This window comes from Nestor notabilis, unplaced genomic scaffold, assembly GCF_000696875.1.
Source record: "Nestor notabilis isolate BGI_N333 unplaced genomic scaffold, ASM69687v1 scaffold5854, whole genome shotgun sequence".
Taxonomy (NCBI): domain Eukaryota; kingdom Metazoa; phylum Chordata; class Aves; order Psittaciformes; family Psittacidae; genus Nestor; species Nestor notabilis.
Genome location: NW_009924221.1, coordinates 22,256 through 39,233, shown reverse-complemented (window position 1 = coordinate 39,233; position 16,978 = coordinate 22,256). Strand labels below are relative to the sequence as shown.

Sequence of the window (16,978 nt, the reverse complement as noted above, 5' to 3'; positions counted from 1 at the left end):
GAATGCCACGACTCGCTGAGTATCCTTTGAAGGGATATTGGAGTAGCCACACCTTAATTCCATCAGTATGTAGGAATAACCTGCAGACAGTGTTGTCCACAAGCACAAGAGAGGCACAGTATTGCTCCTTCTAAGAAGAGCATCACAGAACTAGATCTGTCTTGCAGAAGGCCACCTTAACCCTGTCCATATAGTTACTACAGTACAACATTTACCTGTCTTGCAGGCAACAGGTCACTACTTTTCCTCTGCCTGGATTTACTTCTTTGTTTAATGAAATACAGAAATGCTACAAAAACACTGTATGGGACCTGTTCCAATGTTCTGCATGAAAAAATCTTGCTTGAAAAGTTTGTAGTCCTTAGCAAGCTAATAATGTTGAATCATAAAACAGAAGGTGGTTTAAGAGCTATAGAATTGGCAAACTTCAGCTCCATCTCATGTGATTATGGTATTAAACATCCAACCCATGTGATTATGGAACAAAAGCAATCACAAGGCTTGGAACTCCTCAGCTTCTCACAAACTCAAGTTTTCCATTTGCTAGGTCATATTATGTAGATGTATCAACATGTGTCAGGGTGAACAGTTCACTGGGAGCTACCTGCCAACTTGGAGCACTGAAGACAAAGTTTGGTAGGGATTTTTGGCAGTGTGCCTCCCTACACTCCCTGAGGCTGCTCCTCAACATTTCCATGTCCCAAAGTACTCGATTCATTACTCAGCAGTGCTTCAGAGCTCTCTGAAATAGGAAGCTCACATTGGTCATGACTCAGTAAGTACTTAGGGCACCTGGGGGATGATGTTCCTGCATTCTAAAGCTATTTAACTAAAAGCAGAAGGCATCCTACTCTATTTTGTTTCACCTAGAAGGAAATACTTCACTTATGGAAAACAAGGAGCATTCAGGAGATAAACTGTATGTTTAGTAATTCTTGAACAATCAGTAGTGTACTTACATGGGAAGTTATCCACAAACATGGGGTCTATGTTATGCAGCAGTTCCACTCTGGGGGAAGCTCTTCCTTCACTAGGAGAGATTTCAAATGAAAGTGTTAATTTCCTTCTACAGTTCATTAGGATTCTGCATGTTTTATTTTAAGGCTTTTTGTCATCCTAATGCAGAATGAGCTAATAGCCATAAATTAATTGCTATTAAATTTTATCTGAATTAAAGGCGTTGGAACTAGATGAATCTTTAAGGGCTCTTCCAACCCAAACCATTCTATGAATGCTCTTTTCCATCTGGTAGTAACAGCTTTTGCCTCTATGAATCTTCCCTAACATCACTGGTATGTTTACTGGTATTATTCATAAGCTTACAGAGTACAGAAATGGCCCTAGAAAAGCAGGGGTTTATAATAATCAACTTTAAAAATCAAATTTTGCAGCGTAAGATGGCACAGCACTTGCTATGCTCTCAGCATACCTGAATGGGTACTGAAAACATTTTGGCTGGGTGCCTCAGAAAACACTATATTGGCTGCCCCTCAAAGAACCCACTTTAGATTTGTAATTGAGGTCATGAGGATTATTTAGGTACTCTGAACCTTCTTGTGGTAAAAAAAATAATCATTCCTCTTTTTCTAGCCATTGGCTACATACGGATGGTGTGGAATAAGCCTCCAAACCTAACCGTAAATTTTCTGAGTTAAGTAATTCCATCCTAAAGAACCGAGTAAAAGAAATACACTCCTTATAAAGAGCAACATGAGTAGAAAGACATAATTAGAAAGAACCTTGGCTATATCATGACACAACAATATTATATTATTTGACAGTGAACCTAAACACGTCTTTTTAAAAAATTCCAGATAAATTAAATTGTTTTCTTTTTGCTAAGGAGCTTCATTTAAGACTCAAAAATTCAACCAGGGCCTCTAAACCACTTGACGTTAAGAATAAAAAAATCAGGTAATATAAATCTTAGTGGAAACCTAAAAAAAATGACTGTTACTTTAATACATAAAAAATATAATTAAACAATGTTTACCTGTAATCTAAAATTTTCAGTAACAACTAATTAAAATTAATACTGTTCTACTTAATTTCTAAAACCATTTCTGGAAGCTACATATTTTAAGTAAGCACAAAATTAACAAGGAGGATTGAATGAAAGATGAAATGTGTTCAGATAATACCGCCTTACAATTAATACAGAGCAAGCACAATAATTAACCTACAGTGTTAGTAATTCAGTGTATAAGAACGGCCACAAAAATGTTTTTCCTAGAATATGTGTGTAAGGTTAACTCCTGCCCAGCCCTGCACCCACGTATCTATAGTAGTTACACGCTTAACTAAGGAATGCCTGGCCTTACTTAAGCAAATTTTATCTTAGATTTAATAGACTCTTACTGTCTCTATGTGTTCCATTTACAGCTGTGGTCAAGTGTGCCTTTTGCCATCTGTTTGTAGGTAACAGTAACATGAACCAGTTAGCACAAGTTAAAGTAGGATGTGGATTTATAGCATGTCAATTACTCTGCAGTAACTGCTTGGGGAGATACTCTTATTTTTCAGTTTCTGAGCTGTATCTACAATTTTCAGTAACCTTTTAGAAGAAAATAAATGTCAGAGTTATGCTAAATATCTTCCACCAGGGTCAAACACAGAAGGAAGAAGTAACTTACTCCTATGTGCTTCTTCTGTTTATACATCTAATATTCATACAGTACCACAGTTGGTAGAAAGTCAGAACCGAGAATATTTGTGCTGTTCAAGCAGACTAGTATTACTGTCATATCATAACAGGTAATTTCTTTTAAGGCTTTTAATCTGGAGGGTGGATACCATACACTAAACATGGTTATGAGCCTTACTGCACAGCAGGTAGAACACAAAATACAAAGATTATACCTGCATTAATTTAGGTTTTTCATACTTCAGCTGTCATTTTTTTTGAATCAGGTTTTGGGGTTTTTTGGGGGGGTTTTTTTGGGTTTTTTTTTTTTTTTCTGGGACAGAATATCACTTATAGTAACTTGGAAATGTAATTTATATATAATCATGAGATACAGTCCCTAAAGCTTATGGCATTACTGAACTGCTTGTTCAATTGGGTGTTATTCCAGTAATTCTGTGGCACACATTGTGGAGGTTTATAACCACCATATATCAATCACGAAACAAAAGTCAGAGAAGACGATGGCAATGTACATTTTAAAAAGCAGCTGCCTGACACAAAAGGACATCAGGAAGACAGAAACGATATGCTGGGGACAAGAAGTAGAGAATTTACTCTTGTAGCAGAGTTCCTGGTTCTTATTCTATCATGTATGACTATATAATTAAGCAGCTGAAAGGTATTGCTTTCCAAAAAAGTTCTCTAAGAACATCTTGCTGAAAGCATATAGATCTACTTCAAAGTTGGTATGAGAACCAGAGAGATTATGCTGAGCATGTCACTCTATCTTCTGCTTTGTAAAGTTTTTAAAACATACAGAGATCTATTTATTACTCCTTACTGAATATGAACAAACATCTCCATGTGATTTTTCACTTTTGTTGTTGTTCTAAAATAGGCAGAAGGTGTCCTTGGGAAGGAATCCAAGGTTTTTCAGAGTAAATATGTTTATCATGCACAAAAACATCCTCAGTGTTACTGAGCAAAATCTGAGCATTTACAGCCTTGCCATATATTGTATTTCTCTGGGTCATATCTGTACATGCTTTCCTAAAATAATTATATTTCAGGTATGCTGGAAATAAACATTATGCTCAGCTTCAGATTGCTCTTTCTTCAGCGTTAGTTTGTACCACAAAAAAAAATAATTTTTAAAATCAGTGTTTAATTCCTAAAATGAATGTAACCATTTGGTATTCAACCTGAGGCTTGCACTGTGAAACATATGAAAAGGTGCTTGCTAACCAGGTTTAAAGAAATGTTAGTTGTTTGGCTGTATTTTATCCTGAATTTCTCAGTGCCTGTCTATCATACTGCTCCATGTGCTCTACCATTTGGTCTTCTGTTTTCTTGCTAATGCAAATAAAGTTCTTTTTCTGAGCACAGGCATACTAGATATTCAGTACTGAAACCCCAAATATATCAAACAATGTATCAAACAGGGCAAATTTCAGCATAAGGAAAATTATTTTGCCTAGCGTCTCAATTTCAGTAGAGTGGTAAGCATCTGGAGAACAGATGTTTCTTAGACACACAAGTGCCTTTTGAGATACTTGCTTGGAAACATGCAGTACAGTTTAGATTCCCTGACTAGCTGGATTTTAGTACTATTTTCTATTAATTGTTCTTGGTATTGTCAATTACTATGTTTTGTAAAATATATTAGTGGTATTACCACTGTATTTTCAGAAATAATTTCTCCTATGTACATGGTTTTAGGTGTTCCAGCTATAATGTAGTGTTACCCATGGCAGTCTAATTTAAAAAGTACAATCTTCTATGGTTTATGTAGCAGGTTTATACATGAGATTGGAATGCTCTGATATCCAAAAATAGGTTGCTACAGTAATACTATCTTATATTATTTTCGAAAAGAAGTTAGAGACATTAAAGGGAAAGTTAAATTGAATTCCAAAGGTACTTGGGGGAAAATAAAGTTTAGGAACTACTGGTTTACAGATATGCTGCAACAAAATTTTGCATTGAAAGAGCAAGGTGGCCTGCTATCTTTTACTGTAGAAAACTCTAGCAGATACACTGAGATTGGTATGAACGGAGAAAAGACTGTGAAGATCTGCATGTGAAGATGACAGCAGGAACACACAGCAGGGAAAGGGCTCTCATAACAGCCTGTGTCAACAACATCCAGATTAGTAGGTCAGCAAGATCCCAACAAATCTAGGCCAGTTTCACAGGACAGGGACATCTGGACATGAAACAGTGACAGCACCTGGTGACTCACAGAGGCAGGACAGGACAGAGAAGCAGGACCAAAAGGGTACAAAAAGGAGTTATCAGAACCTATCATGTTTACCAGCCTCAGAAGAACACAGAAGATGTTGGAAGGACTTCATAGTTGGTGTTCCTGGACCTCTGCACCATTGTAACAGATCCTGGGCCTAACATCTGGTCACAAGCGTCGTGGTGCCTGACTGCCAGATGGGTGGTTTGAAAACCCCCGCCCTGGTGCCTGGCTGCTGGGCAGACTTCTCAGACACACACCTTTTGGTGAGGGAGAGTGTCAGGCTGGGGGAATGTGAGTAAAAACTGCCTTATTTCACTTCCTATTTTAAATCAGATTCCTATCTTGTTAGGTGTCTTATTGATACAGTGTTGCAATAGTATTTCCTACACTACTAGGTCAGCAGATCAGTTTGGAAAGAGTAAACTTCTGAGTTCAAAGCCTCTGTAAGGAGCTTTTAAGTAGCATGCAAATTTTTACCTAAGAAAAGTTCAAACTGTTCAATGGGAACAAGAACGTTGAGTTTCCTCATTTTATGCATTGTATGCATTGTGTTTGTTCCTAACCAAAAACTTTCTTACAGTTCTTCAAGTCAAAATTAACTAGAGGAGGCATAAAATAAACAGCTGGACACACACATTCAGCACTTCTATTTGCTATGAGAACTTCATATTAAGCAGTGTCATGTTACTTCAATTCCAAATTTGGACTACAAATCATCTTAAACTCACATCAGGAAGTTCACTTTTGTCTCGTATTTCAGAATTTATACCTAGGATTATGAAATTCATATCTAATGTCTGTATTATTTATAATTATCCATATTAAAATGGTATGTATTTCATACATATTCATAATTATTTATATTTATTGCATAAATATCATATTAAGAACACATCCTTTAAATACTGATCATTTACAGGCAGAAATCAGAGAGATACCGGAATGGATCCAATATTTTTGTGACTTCCGAGAATATCCACATTGTTTCATGTATTCTTCTAAATATCTAAACCAAGGTTCAAATTTATAACCTTTTGATTACACACACATGAAACAGTAGGCTCAGGATTACAGTCCTCACACACACAGAGCATATACATCTATTTGTATTAGATTGGACTGAAAAATACAGATGTAATACGGTGATAGGCTATTAATTTCCTTTTTCCAAATGAGTTCGAATCTTAGTAATTTATAATTTCACCCATTATGAGCCATCTGGTCCAAGAGAAGCAACATATTTGAACTTTCCATCAGATGCCACCAAAAGGGCACTCTGCCTTCATTGTTTGCTATCCAGTATTCAAGTGACCTTTTGAGTTACGATCATGAAATTCAATACACTCATTTCTCCTGATTGCATCAGAAAATTGTGTGAAATTTGGCATTTCGGCTGCAAGGTAAGTCAAAAAGCAGCCTAACAATTTACAAAAACTGACTTTTTTCCTTCCCAGACAGAGGCCCTCCTGTTTGCAAAATTGAAAATACTGGAGGTCCCCTACCACCTAGCAGTGCCATTCAACGTTGCATTCAGCCCCTCCACAAACAGAAATGATTCAAGTGCCAGGAGATGCAGAGGATGCACAGCTGTACCTATACTTCCCCATACAGAATTTTTCTGCTGAAGTAACCCGATCTGAGATCTGTCCATGACAAAGAATTCCTGGTTGAAACTGAACTTGAAGAAGACAGGAATTCTGCTGATAGCTGAAAGAAAAGTCTGTGGTTCAGGAGTGCCCCAGGATCTCGCTAAGTTTTCCCACAGTTACACTGGCATATAAAACATTTTACTTTCTCTGGCTGGACAGTAGTCTCCATTCCTTCCTGGCAGTTAATAGTCCCTGGCCTCAATTATACACATCCTTATCTTCTTCCACTTGGAAGACAGCCAATATGGTACACCTGGGCACAAAGCCATGAGTTCTCTGCAGACTCCAGCTAGTACAGAATACTAGTCCATAGTGCCTCAGAAACAGAGACAGCACCAAGAAAAAAATCAAGCTGAGGAGTTTCAAAACAGGTAATCCCACTAAACGTACGAACAGAACAATTCTGAACTCAAGATAATGGGTTTGCAATATTTCAGGGGGTTAGGCTTGGTTTGTTTTTTTTTTGGTTTGGTTCAGTTTTGTTTTTACTTCAAGGTATAAATAGGGCTAACCAGAGATGGGTAGATGGGTTCAGCTGTACCTGCTCTAACTCTCAATTTTTCATTTCAATACCTAACCCAAAGATACTCCTACTAACATTTATTTAGGAACTAACCTCTGTAATTCACAGTCTAGGATGCTAAGACACACAAAACCAAACATTTAGCATAATGTATTATGCAGAAAATAAAATTAAAAAAACCATAAAAATCAGCTATTGCTACATAAATAGCTACATTTATCATGCAAGCTGGGGTGGGAACCCTGAGAAGGCAACAAAGGTTATAACACACATAATATAGTATTGTCTGACTGCTATAAAAACAGAACAAAGACTACCAAAAGAAACAAAACACTAATTCTCAAATGAATGGCATGTAGGAAGTAGAATTGCTAGTTCTTCCTACTAGCTAGTCCTCTCCTGTTCTGCTTTGGCAGTATTAAACTTATTCTTATGCAAACCAAAATTATATTCAAGATGTACTAAAATAAATATAATTTCCAAGAACATACACAATAGGATTTAGCCCCATCTGTGAATGCATTACATGAAGCACAGAAGAGTGAGAAACAGGAATTTAATCTAATGTCACTATGCAATTTTTACAAAAATAAGGGTTGGTCATAGAAGTTCAAAATTCTGGAGGAACTAGGTGTTTAAGACCTTTGTAATCCATTTTAATATAATAAAAGAACATCACAATAACAGAAAAACATTGAAAGATGAAGGACTGAGTGTAAGTCTTAACTGAAGATATTGCAAAGGGGCAACACTAGTTTCTTTTGACTGTTTGTTTCAGTGAAAAAGCACACCATTACCAGTTAATACCTATTTCACTTATACTTTTACATTCTATTCTACTTACTTTGCTGAGCCAAATGCCCCACTAATAAACACATATCTTATGTCCTCAGTGCACCCAGTATCTAGCACTTGTGATAACATTTTTATTATTCTTTTCCAGAGGAAAAATGTAGGGGATTTAACTCATTTTTTCTTTTAATGCATGGAAGACATTCTATTTTATGAACTAATGGGGTTCAGGATAGCCTGACAGTTAATCCAGGCAGCATGAGAAGTGCACAGAGTCAGAGTGCCCAGTAAAAGTCTTTAACTTGCTCTCGGTGTCAACCCCACTGGAGCTACGCTGCCACTTTTTTCCAGCCATCTAAGCATGTCTGCACTGTGTGCCTGAGTGCTCCAGCTTGCTTAAACCAGGGACAACATCATAGCCTCTCAAGAACCATATCAGGTCTACTTCTGTACTCAGCCTCACAGGCTTTTTGAGACATTGGACAGGATGATGCCAACCTATTGAAACAATTACACTTCAAGCCAGCCTGACAGGTCCTGTACTGAGCTAACAAAACACCAAAGTGGAATGGATGCTCAGTGAGTTTAATGTCTGCCTAGATTTCCTGCATGTCCAATTCCAGATGCATACAGCAGAGACATCCAAGTGGGCTCAGTAGAGAGTAGGGCTAGGTCCATAAAATTTACTAACTGTACTCCATGCTATGCAAAACCAGTTAATATACTTCTGGATCACAGAGCATTCTTGGAAAAGTGTACCATGTTTATGCATTTTTGTGTTGATACTGACAAATTCAACATACTGAGTTAAAGCTGCCTGGAAGTTTTACATCTGTGACCAGGACTAATTTGCAACCTGTATAATTCTCTTACGAATAGCAACATTACCTGCATTTACATCTTCCCTTTAGGGAATATGTAATATTCCCCTCTGCCACCAGATCCTGCTCTGTTCTCTGGGCTGATTAAATTCTTCTCATACCAGAATGCTGATTCAGTGATTTGACATGCAAGTTACCTGATCGTTTTCCAAACATCAAAGCCATCCAAAGGCTTAGTGCTATTGGTATGTCCTCCAGCAAGGTGCACCAGTGTTGGCAGCCAGTCAGAGATATGGATGAGTTCATGACTTTCTACACCTTTTCTTTTCAGCAAAGGACTTGCAACAAAGCCTACTCCTCTCACTCCTCCTTCCCAGAGGGTCCATTTTCTTCCTCTCAGTGGCCAGTTATTTCCACCTGCCAAGGTCTGTCCTCCGTTATCTGGAAAACAAGTATTTAAAATGAATTATTGGTAAGAAAGAAAAATCCTCCCCACAATATTTATTCATCCCTTCGAAAAATAAGTATTTTCACAATATACGCATGTCAATGCCAGTACTTGCGTAGTACTGTTAAGTGTTCATACAACATGTCATATGCTCAGAGTATGTAACAAATATAGATTAAATTCTTGCTACAATCAAAAGTTATTGCTAGAAACGATACTGCACTACAAGCCAATGATTTAGAAAGACTTTGTTAAGAGCATCCTCTGATATTGATTCTAAATAGCATTAGACATCCAAATCTTCCAGAATCAAAGACTTCAAAAATTTAGTTCCAACCACTTTACAGACCACAAGAACACCTGCTATCAATGCTATCATTAGTACTCAGAATACACTGTTTTCCAGAGTACTTACTTAAAATGGAAAATTGCTATTCCAGTGTCAGGACACTACCCATACTCCTAGTTTAGAACCACTGTTTTCCTAGATTTTTAGGCAGCCACATTGATTTGTAATGTTACAGAGTGTTACACAAAACAGACAGTTTCTCAGGCAGAAGGAGAAAGCTCTAACAAACTGAGTTGAAACTAGTTAAAATAGCTAAAGGGATTTGGAAATACACTAAATTTATTGTATTTGGTGAAAAAAACATGTAAGATAGTTACAGGAAAAATTGAACTATAGTAACTCAGAAATATCTACATTAATTAGAGACAGCTCATGTAACTCTTTTTTAGCTCTGACTAAGCTTCCACACTAGGAATAAAATCCATATTCCTGAATTTAACAGAATTAATGAGTCGCTGAAGTTAACTTTTAGTACTGTTGTACTGCTGTTCTTGTTCAAACCTGTTGTACTGATCTCAGAAGAGTCATTGATGGCGATTCTTTTAAGCATAATTTTTTTGTATTTTAATAAGGGTAAAATTATTTTAAATAGTACTTGTTGAACTGACATTCAGTGCAATTTCACATGTTTATATTGCATTTTCTGATTAAAATCCAGGAATTTGAGGGAAGAAACGAGTAGTACATGTATAACAGATTACACAAGAACTTGTCTGTAAACACAACACAACAAAATTATCTCCTTCTGCTTCATTAATTATGGATCAACGTAAACCACCACTATGAACATTTTTCTACTGCACACGGAAGACCTTTTTTTTTTGACCAAGGAATATACTAGTTCCCATGAAGACTCCGAAAAGTGAAAGGTTAAGCTAAATGAAGTACTTGGAAAAAATAGCATGATTTGAAAACTATGGCCCAGCTTCCAGTAGGGCTGCTTGTGTGTCCTGCACTCTTGGGCCAAAAATAAATAAATTAAAGCTTTATTGTCTTTACTAGGAAATGCAGGAAACTAAATACTAGCTAACAGTATTTCTCACACAACAACACTGAGCACTGAGATGTGAGAATATAAGCAGTTGGCAGTTACAAAAAGAAAAAATCCATTTCAACAATTCTTTCTACTCTTCGTGTAAACAGGAATTCCTGTCAGGGATACTCATGAGACAGAGCTTTCAGTAGCTTTTAACCTTAGGTGGCCTTAGAATAAAAGGTATCTTATCTACACTATATTAGAGCACAGTTTGGACTTAAAGTAGGATCAAATCTTAATTATGTTAAATATCTTCTTTGTATCATAGGCTACTTACTGTCTGTATCAGTTGAATACTAGCACATGAAATTTTTTTTTAGTCCTGAATACCTGCGACAAAATAGCAAGGAAATCATAGAAGCAAACTGCCTTTTTGAAGAATTGAGTGAGATAAGTGTTCATTTCCTGGGTTACAGTCAAATATTGAAGACATTAACATTTTGCCAGTTTCATCATATAGTAAAGTCTCTGAGTAAAGGAGTCTGTCTAACACATAACCTGTAAAACCTTGTGTGTGATATTAGCATTCAGATATACTATGTTTAAAAAAAAAGGTTTATAGTAAGTTTAAGGAAAAAAGGACAAGAAAAAATCTTGTTGTGATAGCTAATTTTGTATGTAAATAAAAAAACATGACATAAGAAATAAGGTTCATCCCACTCATTTTGACTTCTCATTTTCACATTGCTAGAACATTACTATTTCCTTTTTCCTCAGGCATCCATGTTCAAAGGACCCTTTCTGCTTCATATCTTGACTGACTTACCAAGAAAGTGTTGAAGTAGAGAAAAAGTGGGTTTCTGTTTTAATTACTGAAGTTTGGTTTTTTTGTAGGTAGGCAGAATGTGTCACTGGCAGTTCATTCATATGTGATACAATTTTTCAAAGTTATAAATAACTGCTTCCATATGGTCTGAAATATTATCTAGAACTTCAAGTATCAACAATTTGCTAAAGCAGAGCAAGTTACATAATAAGGAAAGATCATAATGGAATCTCTACTGATGAAATATTAAGATAACCACCAAATAATAAATACGGTGGGAAGGGAATAAACAAGCCGCTGATTGCACGGGACATGGCAGAAAGGCAGGCATGAACAACTGCTACAGGACTGTAACTGGAGTTTCCTATGAGGATATGTCTAGACAGCAAGAGACAAAATAGGTACCTGCTGCGTGTGTGCTCAGATAGCTTTCCCCGAAGGTGAATATAACCCTGCTGTGGATATATACAGTTTATGATAAAAGCCTGTGTGGGTTTAGAAAGCTACCAGATGAGTTAAAGATGAAAAAATAATTGATACTTCTTACATGAAAAGACATCTCCTCTGTCTCAGGAATTTCTTCAGCCTCAAACTGCTGAAGATTTAAAAGTTTTCACAAAACTTTTGGTGAAAGGCACAGTGAGTCCCAATACTCTTTCCTAAGCACATGCTACCAGGCACTGTCATGGTGTGGGGGTGCTTGCCCTGAAGGATCCTTTGTCTGTGGAAGTACAGCCATTCTCATGCTGTCCCAAATAAGCTATTCCTAACTAGCTCCTCAAGCTCTTGTGAGACCTCACTTGGAGTATTGTGTACAGTTCTGGTGTCCTCAACATAAAAAGGACATAGAGCTGTTGGAGCAAGTCCAGGGGAGGGCCACGAGGATGATAAGAGGACTGGAGCACCTCCCGTATGAAGACAGGCTGAGGAAGTTGGGGCTGTTCAGCCTGGAGAAGAGAAGCTGCGTGGAGACCTCATAGCAGCCTTCCAATATCTGAAAGGGGCCTACAAGGATGCTGGGGAGGGACTCCTCATTAGGGACTGTAGTGGTAGGACAAGGGGTAATGGCTTTAAACTTAAACAAGGGAACTTTAGGTTAGATATAAGGAAGAAGTTCTTTACAGTGAGGGTGGTGAGGCACTGGAATGGGTTGCCCAAGGAAGTTGTGAATGCTCCAATCCTGGAGGTGTTCAAGGCCAGGCTGGACAGAGCCTTGGGCAACATAGTTTAGTGTGTGGTGTCCCTGCTCATGGCAGGGGGGTTGGAACTAGATGATCTTAACGTCCTTTCAAACCCTAACTAATCTATGATTCTATGATTCTATTCTAGCAAAGTACCACAAATACGGAACAAACTCCAAAGATCATATGGAAACTCCCAGTAGTTTAAAACATACAATATCCATCTAGGTAAGAGACAAATAAGGTCACTGTTGCTTCATATTCTGCTCTGGCTTCATATTCAGTTCTAAATCCACTTCAAAACAGTACTTCCTGAATGCTTTATCATCCATTTTGCAACTGTTTCTCTCCATGACTCATCCTAATACCTAGTATCTGCGGACAGTCTGCAGAGCAAAGCTTTTGCAATCAAGGTACCTACAACTAGAGGCTCTGGTTTATAACACTGCTTATTATTAAAGCTTCAGCCTTGCTACTTCAGCTGAAAGCATGATACTTCAATTATCTCTTTCCTGGAGACAAACATCAAATATGACTTTCATTAAAAATAATAGCAAAATAGTCTGGAAAATGTAGTGAGCATATTTTTCCTATCTGTAAGAATTAGTTTTGTAATTACATCTATATAATTTAGACTTCAGTAGTACCCACAACGTATTATGTGCACTAGAAAAATCATAAAGCAAACCAGCTCTTGTCCCTAAAGAAAGGATAAAAGGGGAGAAAATAAGGCTATACTTGAAAATCATGGTACTTGGCATAAGTGTCACCTAGCTAATGTATTCAGTTTTGTTTGCTTTCTTAACTGGAAGTATCATACATTTTTTAAGAGCTTTGTTGTTTGCTTGGTTTGCTTTGCTTTGATAGGTGTTTAGCTCTGTTTATTTTCTCAGGTTTTTTATCACTGCCATCATTCTGTGTTATTTTAGGAAGGGGAGTACTGAGACTTCTCTTCCATTCTGATGGAATTTTCTTCTGTGAGCTGAAATTTGTGACAATAAAAGAGAACACTGGTGAGAGATATTCTCGCTAATACAAGAGTGGCCTGAAACAGAGTTCATAGTAGGCATTACCACTATCAATGAAAAAATGCATAGAAGACATATGCAGGTTAACTGTTAAAATGACAGAATAAAGGAGAGAAACAAAAGCTTCCCGGATGCTTTAAAAGGTAGTTTCAATCAAAGTTCTGCACCCTTGAATTAACATCAGCCATGTTGACTATGGAGAAAACCGTACAATGTAGTAATTGTATCATAAGCACCAATGATATACACTGATAGGGGAAGAGCTATCACTCCTACTATAGAAGAGAAATTAAAAACCCAAAGAGAAAAGGAACTGCACTGACTGTTGTAAGCATTGCAGAGTACTTGCAACAGTTAGATCTGAGCGAACCACAGTCACAGACAGAACAGTTTCTTAAGGGCAATAAATATTAAAAATAAACACTATGTTTTCAATATAATTGTATTTGTGGGACATGCATCCTGATAAAATAGATTGATACAAAGATCTCTAGATGAAATAACTTTTGTCTTCAAAATAGTCAAGTACCCTAACCCCTTGAATACTTTCTCAAGTACTGGCAATGATGATTTCCAGTAAACGCAATGTATTGTTATAACAAAAATAAAATTTTAAAATGAGAACTTCTGTCTTCTGATTCAATTAAAATATCTGCAGAAAAATCAGCTCTTTTTTATTCCAACTCTAGCAACTGCTCAAATATGCCATCAAGAAAAAAAGTGTATTTTATAGGACTATATCTACCTTCTTTCACCCTCATACACCTATTTACATCTAATTACTTTCTTACCCATCTTAAAATCCATACAATGATGTTCACATTAAGATACTTCAATGGAGTGAGCTGAAACAGCAAAAATCCATAATACCTTCCTCCTAGAAAATTTTGGATGAAAACAGGACACATTTCCCACACAAAAAATCAGACAATATAATGTGTTTTCAAAAAGAAGGTGACTGTCTTTCAAATTACTGTGATTTTTTTTGTTAAAGGTAATGAAGAAGAAGGGTGCTTTTTAAAAATGTGTTTAATTTAAGAAAAACCTTTCAGCATAAGCAAAATAAAAGCAAAGTAGAGCTTGTGCATCTCGAAGATACCTTTGAAAATGACGGCCTATATTTTCTTCTCACGAACATCTGCTTCTATAATTAATATTCATTGTCATATACATGAGAAAGAGTTTAATTTTTTAAATCTGTAAACTGTAAATCTGTAAACTGTAAAAGATGTTTTGCAGGAGTTCTTAAAGGAATCAATAAACAAAACTAAACAGAGAGGCCCTTCTGCTTCTCCCAGACACTTCTCTGAAGAGTTGCCAGCTGCCAAGCATTTTGACTAGGGCAGTATATATATGCAGTGATGTGGGATGTATGTGACTACTAAACAGTTTAATGACTAAAAGCCTCTTTGAAGAGTAGTTGGACAATAAAAAACAGCAATAAAATGATTCTGAGAGCAATAACTAATGAAGCATGTATGGATTCAAGTCTTCAGATGGACTCACTGGAACTGAAGCAACAGCCTGCTTCATACTATAAAGATAGCACACATCAGCAATAGCTACAAGTATGGGAAAAGCTTCATTCTGGATTTGTACCTCATTAGACATCAGAAAACCAAAAAGGGAAAAGCGTTGACTTAAGAATGAACCCTCACAAATGTCCTCGAGTGCATTTTTTTCAAAAGCAACAATGTGCCTTGCTGTATAGCTATGTATTTTCTTCTAACAGACCAGATCTGGTTTCAATTGTACTATACAAAAGTAACCTTTCCCCCCACACACCCTCTTGTGACCACTCAGGTTGCTGCATTCTTCCTATGACCACAATTGAGCTGCACCCTGCTGTCCTGCTGACGTGCCTGGCAAATTGTTCTAGATAAGCTCCTCAGAGAGGGCTTCCTGGAATTTCTCCACAGATTCATCCAGGGCTGTATTTGGTGCTGTTATTAAGTAGTTTTAACTGCAGTATTTCTTTTCAGTCTTTGTATTTTCTTAGTTCAAATACGGAGCTACTTATAAGTCTCCTTACAATAAAAAAAAAAAAAAAAAAAGTTGGGGAAAAAAAAATCACCCTTGCTGACTACATTTCCTGTCCAAATTCTGTTAGACAGTGAGAATACATCATAAAAATATGCAGGGTTTACATAAAAGTCCTTAACTTCTATTTATTGTAAGCCTTTCATTCTGGTAAAATGATAAACTCAGAGAGTTTGTGATACGTGTTACACATTCTTGGTTACAATGGCATAAACGTAATCCTAAGTGTGTGTCCTAGAAACCCTTGTAGAGTAAAAAGTGATCCAAGAATACAGAAAATATTTACAACAATAACTTGAAAATACAGCAGTAATTAATTATTTGCTATAAGAAAAAACCCAGTCATAACAGAAAATTAAAAAATCCTCTCTTTCAGCACAAAAATCCAGTAAGATAAGTATTTCTGGACTGCTTTGCATTGTATGTCACACAGCACCACAAATTCTGTTCAATAAATTTTAGCAATAAGTAACAAAAGACCAACACTTCTTTATATTTAAAGGAAAAATCCAGAAGAAAAATGTTTTATGACAATGAGGTTAATAAATTTAATACATAAGTGGTAAATAGCTCCTTTTCAACCTGGCAATCTGTCACAAGTGGGGTCCTCCAGGGATCAATACTGAGCTCAGTGCTGCTCAATATCTTCATAAATGATCTGGAAGACAGGGTCAGGTGTACCCTGACCAAGTTTGCTGACAATCCCAGTCAAAGCAGGGAAGTGGCACCTCAGAAGGGAGAGCCATCCTGCAGGGTGACCTGGATAGGCTGGAAGAAGAGCTGGCTAACAAGAACCTTATGAAGTTCAATAAGGACAAGTTTGAGGTCTTGCACCTGAGAAAACATAATCCAGGAGTGCAGCACAGACCCGGAACTACCTGGCTGGATAGCAGCACTGTGGAAAGGGACCTGGTTTTGCTGAACAACAAGTTCAGTGTGAGTGAACAATGTGAAGCTGCAGCAAAGAAAGCTAACAAGATGCCGGGTTACATAAACAAGGGCATCACCAGCGGACATAAAGATGTTATTGCCCCACTTGGCTCTTCGTCGGGTCACACCTGGAATGCTGTGTTCAGTTTTGGTTCCCACAATACAGAAGAGATGCGGACAGGCTGGAAAGGGTCCAGAGAAAGGCCATAAGATGACCAAGGACTGGGAAGCCTGACATAGGAGGCAACAGTGAGAGAACTGGGTTTGTTCAGCCTAGAGAAAAGAAGGCTCAGTGGAGACCTTTATCACCATGTTCCTGTACTTTAAGAAGTAATCTACAAAGAAGATGGAGACTCCTTTTTTACAAAGACACATATGCTAAAGACAAGGGGTTATGGGTACAAGCTACCCCCGTGGAGATTCCAGCTGGACACAAGAGGAACATTTTTCACAGTGAGAACAATCAGCCATGGGAACAATCTCCCCAAGAGGGAAGTGGTGGACTCCCCACCATTGGAATTGGCTGGGCAGGGGGGGGGGGCAT

General features: G+C 37.3%; 1 protein-coding gene across 1 annotated transcript in view; it reads right to left on the bottom strand.

Annotated features, from left to right (window-relative positions):
* The window catches only part of ARSB (arylsulfatase B), a gene marked incomplete at its 5' end in the record, with an annotated part of 58,784 nt that overhangs the window by 21,031 nt on the left and 20,775 nt on the right, over positions 1-16,978 (bottom strand). Inside the window, 2 exons of the mRNA XM_010012515.1 lie at positions 960-1,030; positions 8,854-9,097. Coding sequence (XP_010010817.1) covers positions 960-1,030; positions 8,854-9,097 — 315 coding nt within the window. The remainder of the gene's footprint in view (positions 1-959; positions 1,031-8,853; positions 9,098-16,978) is intronic.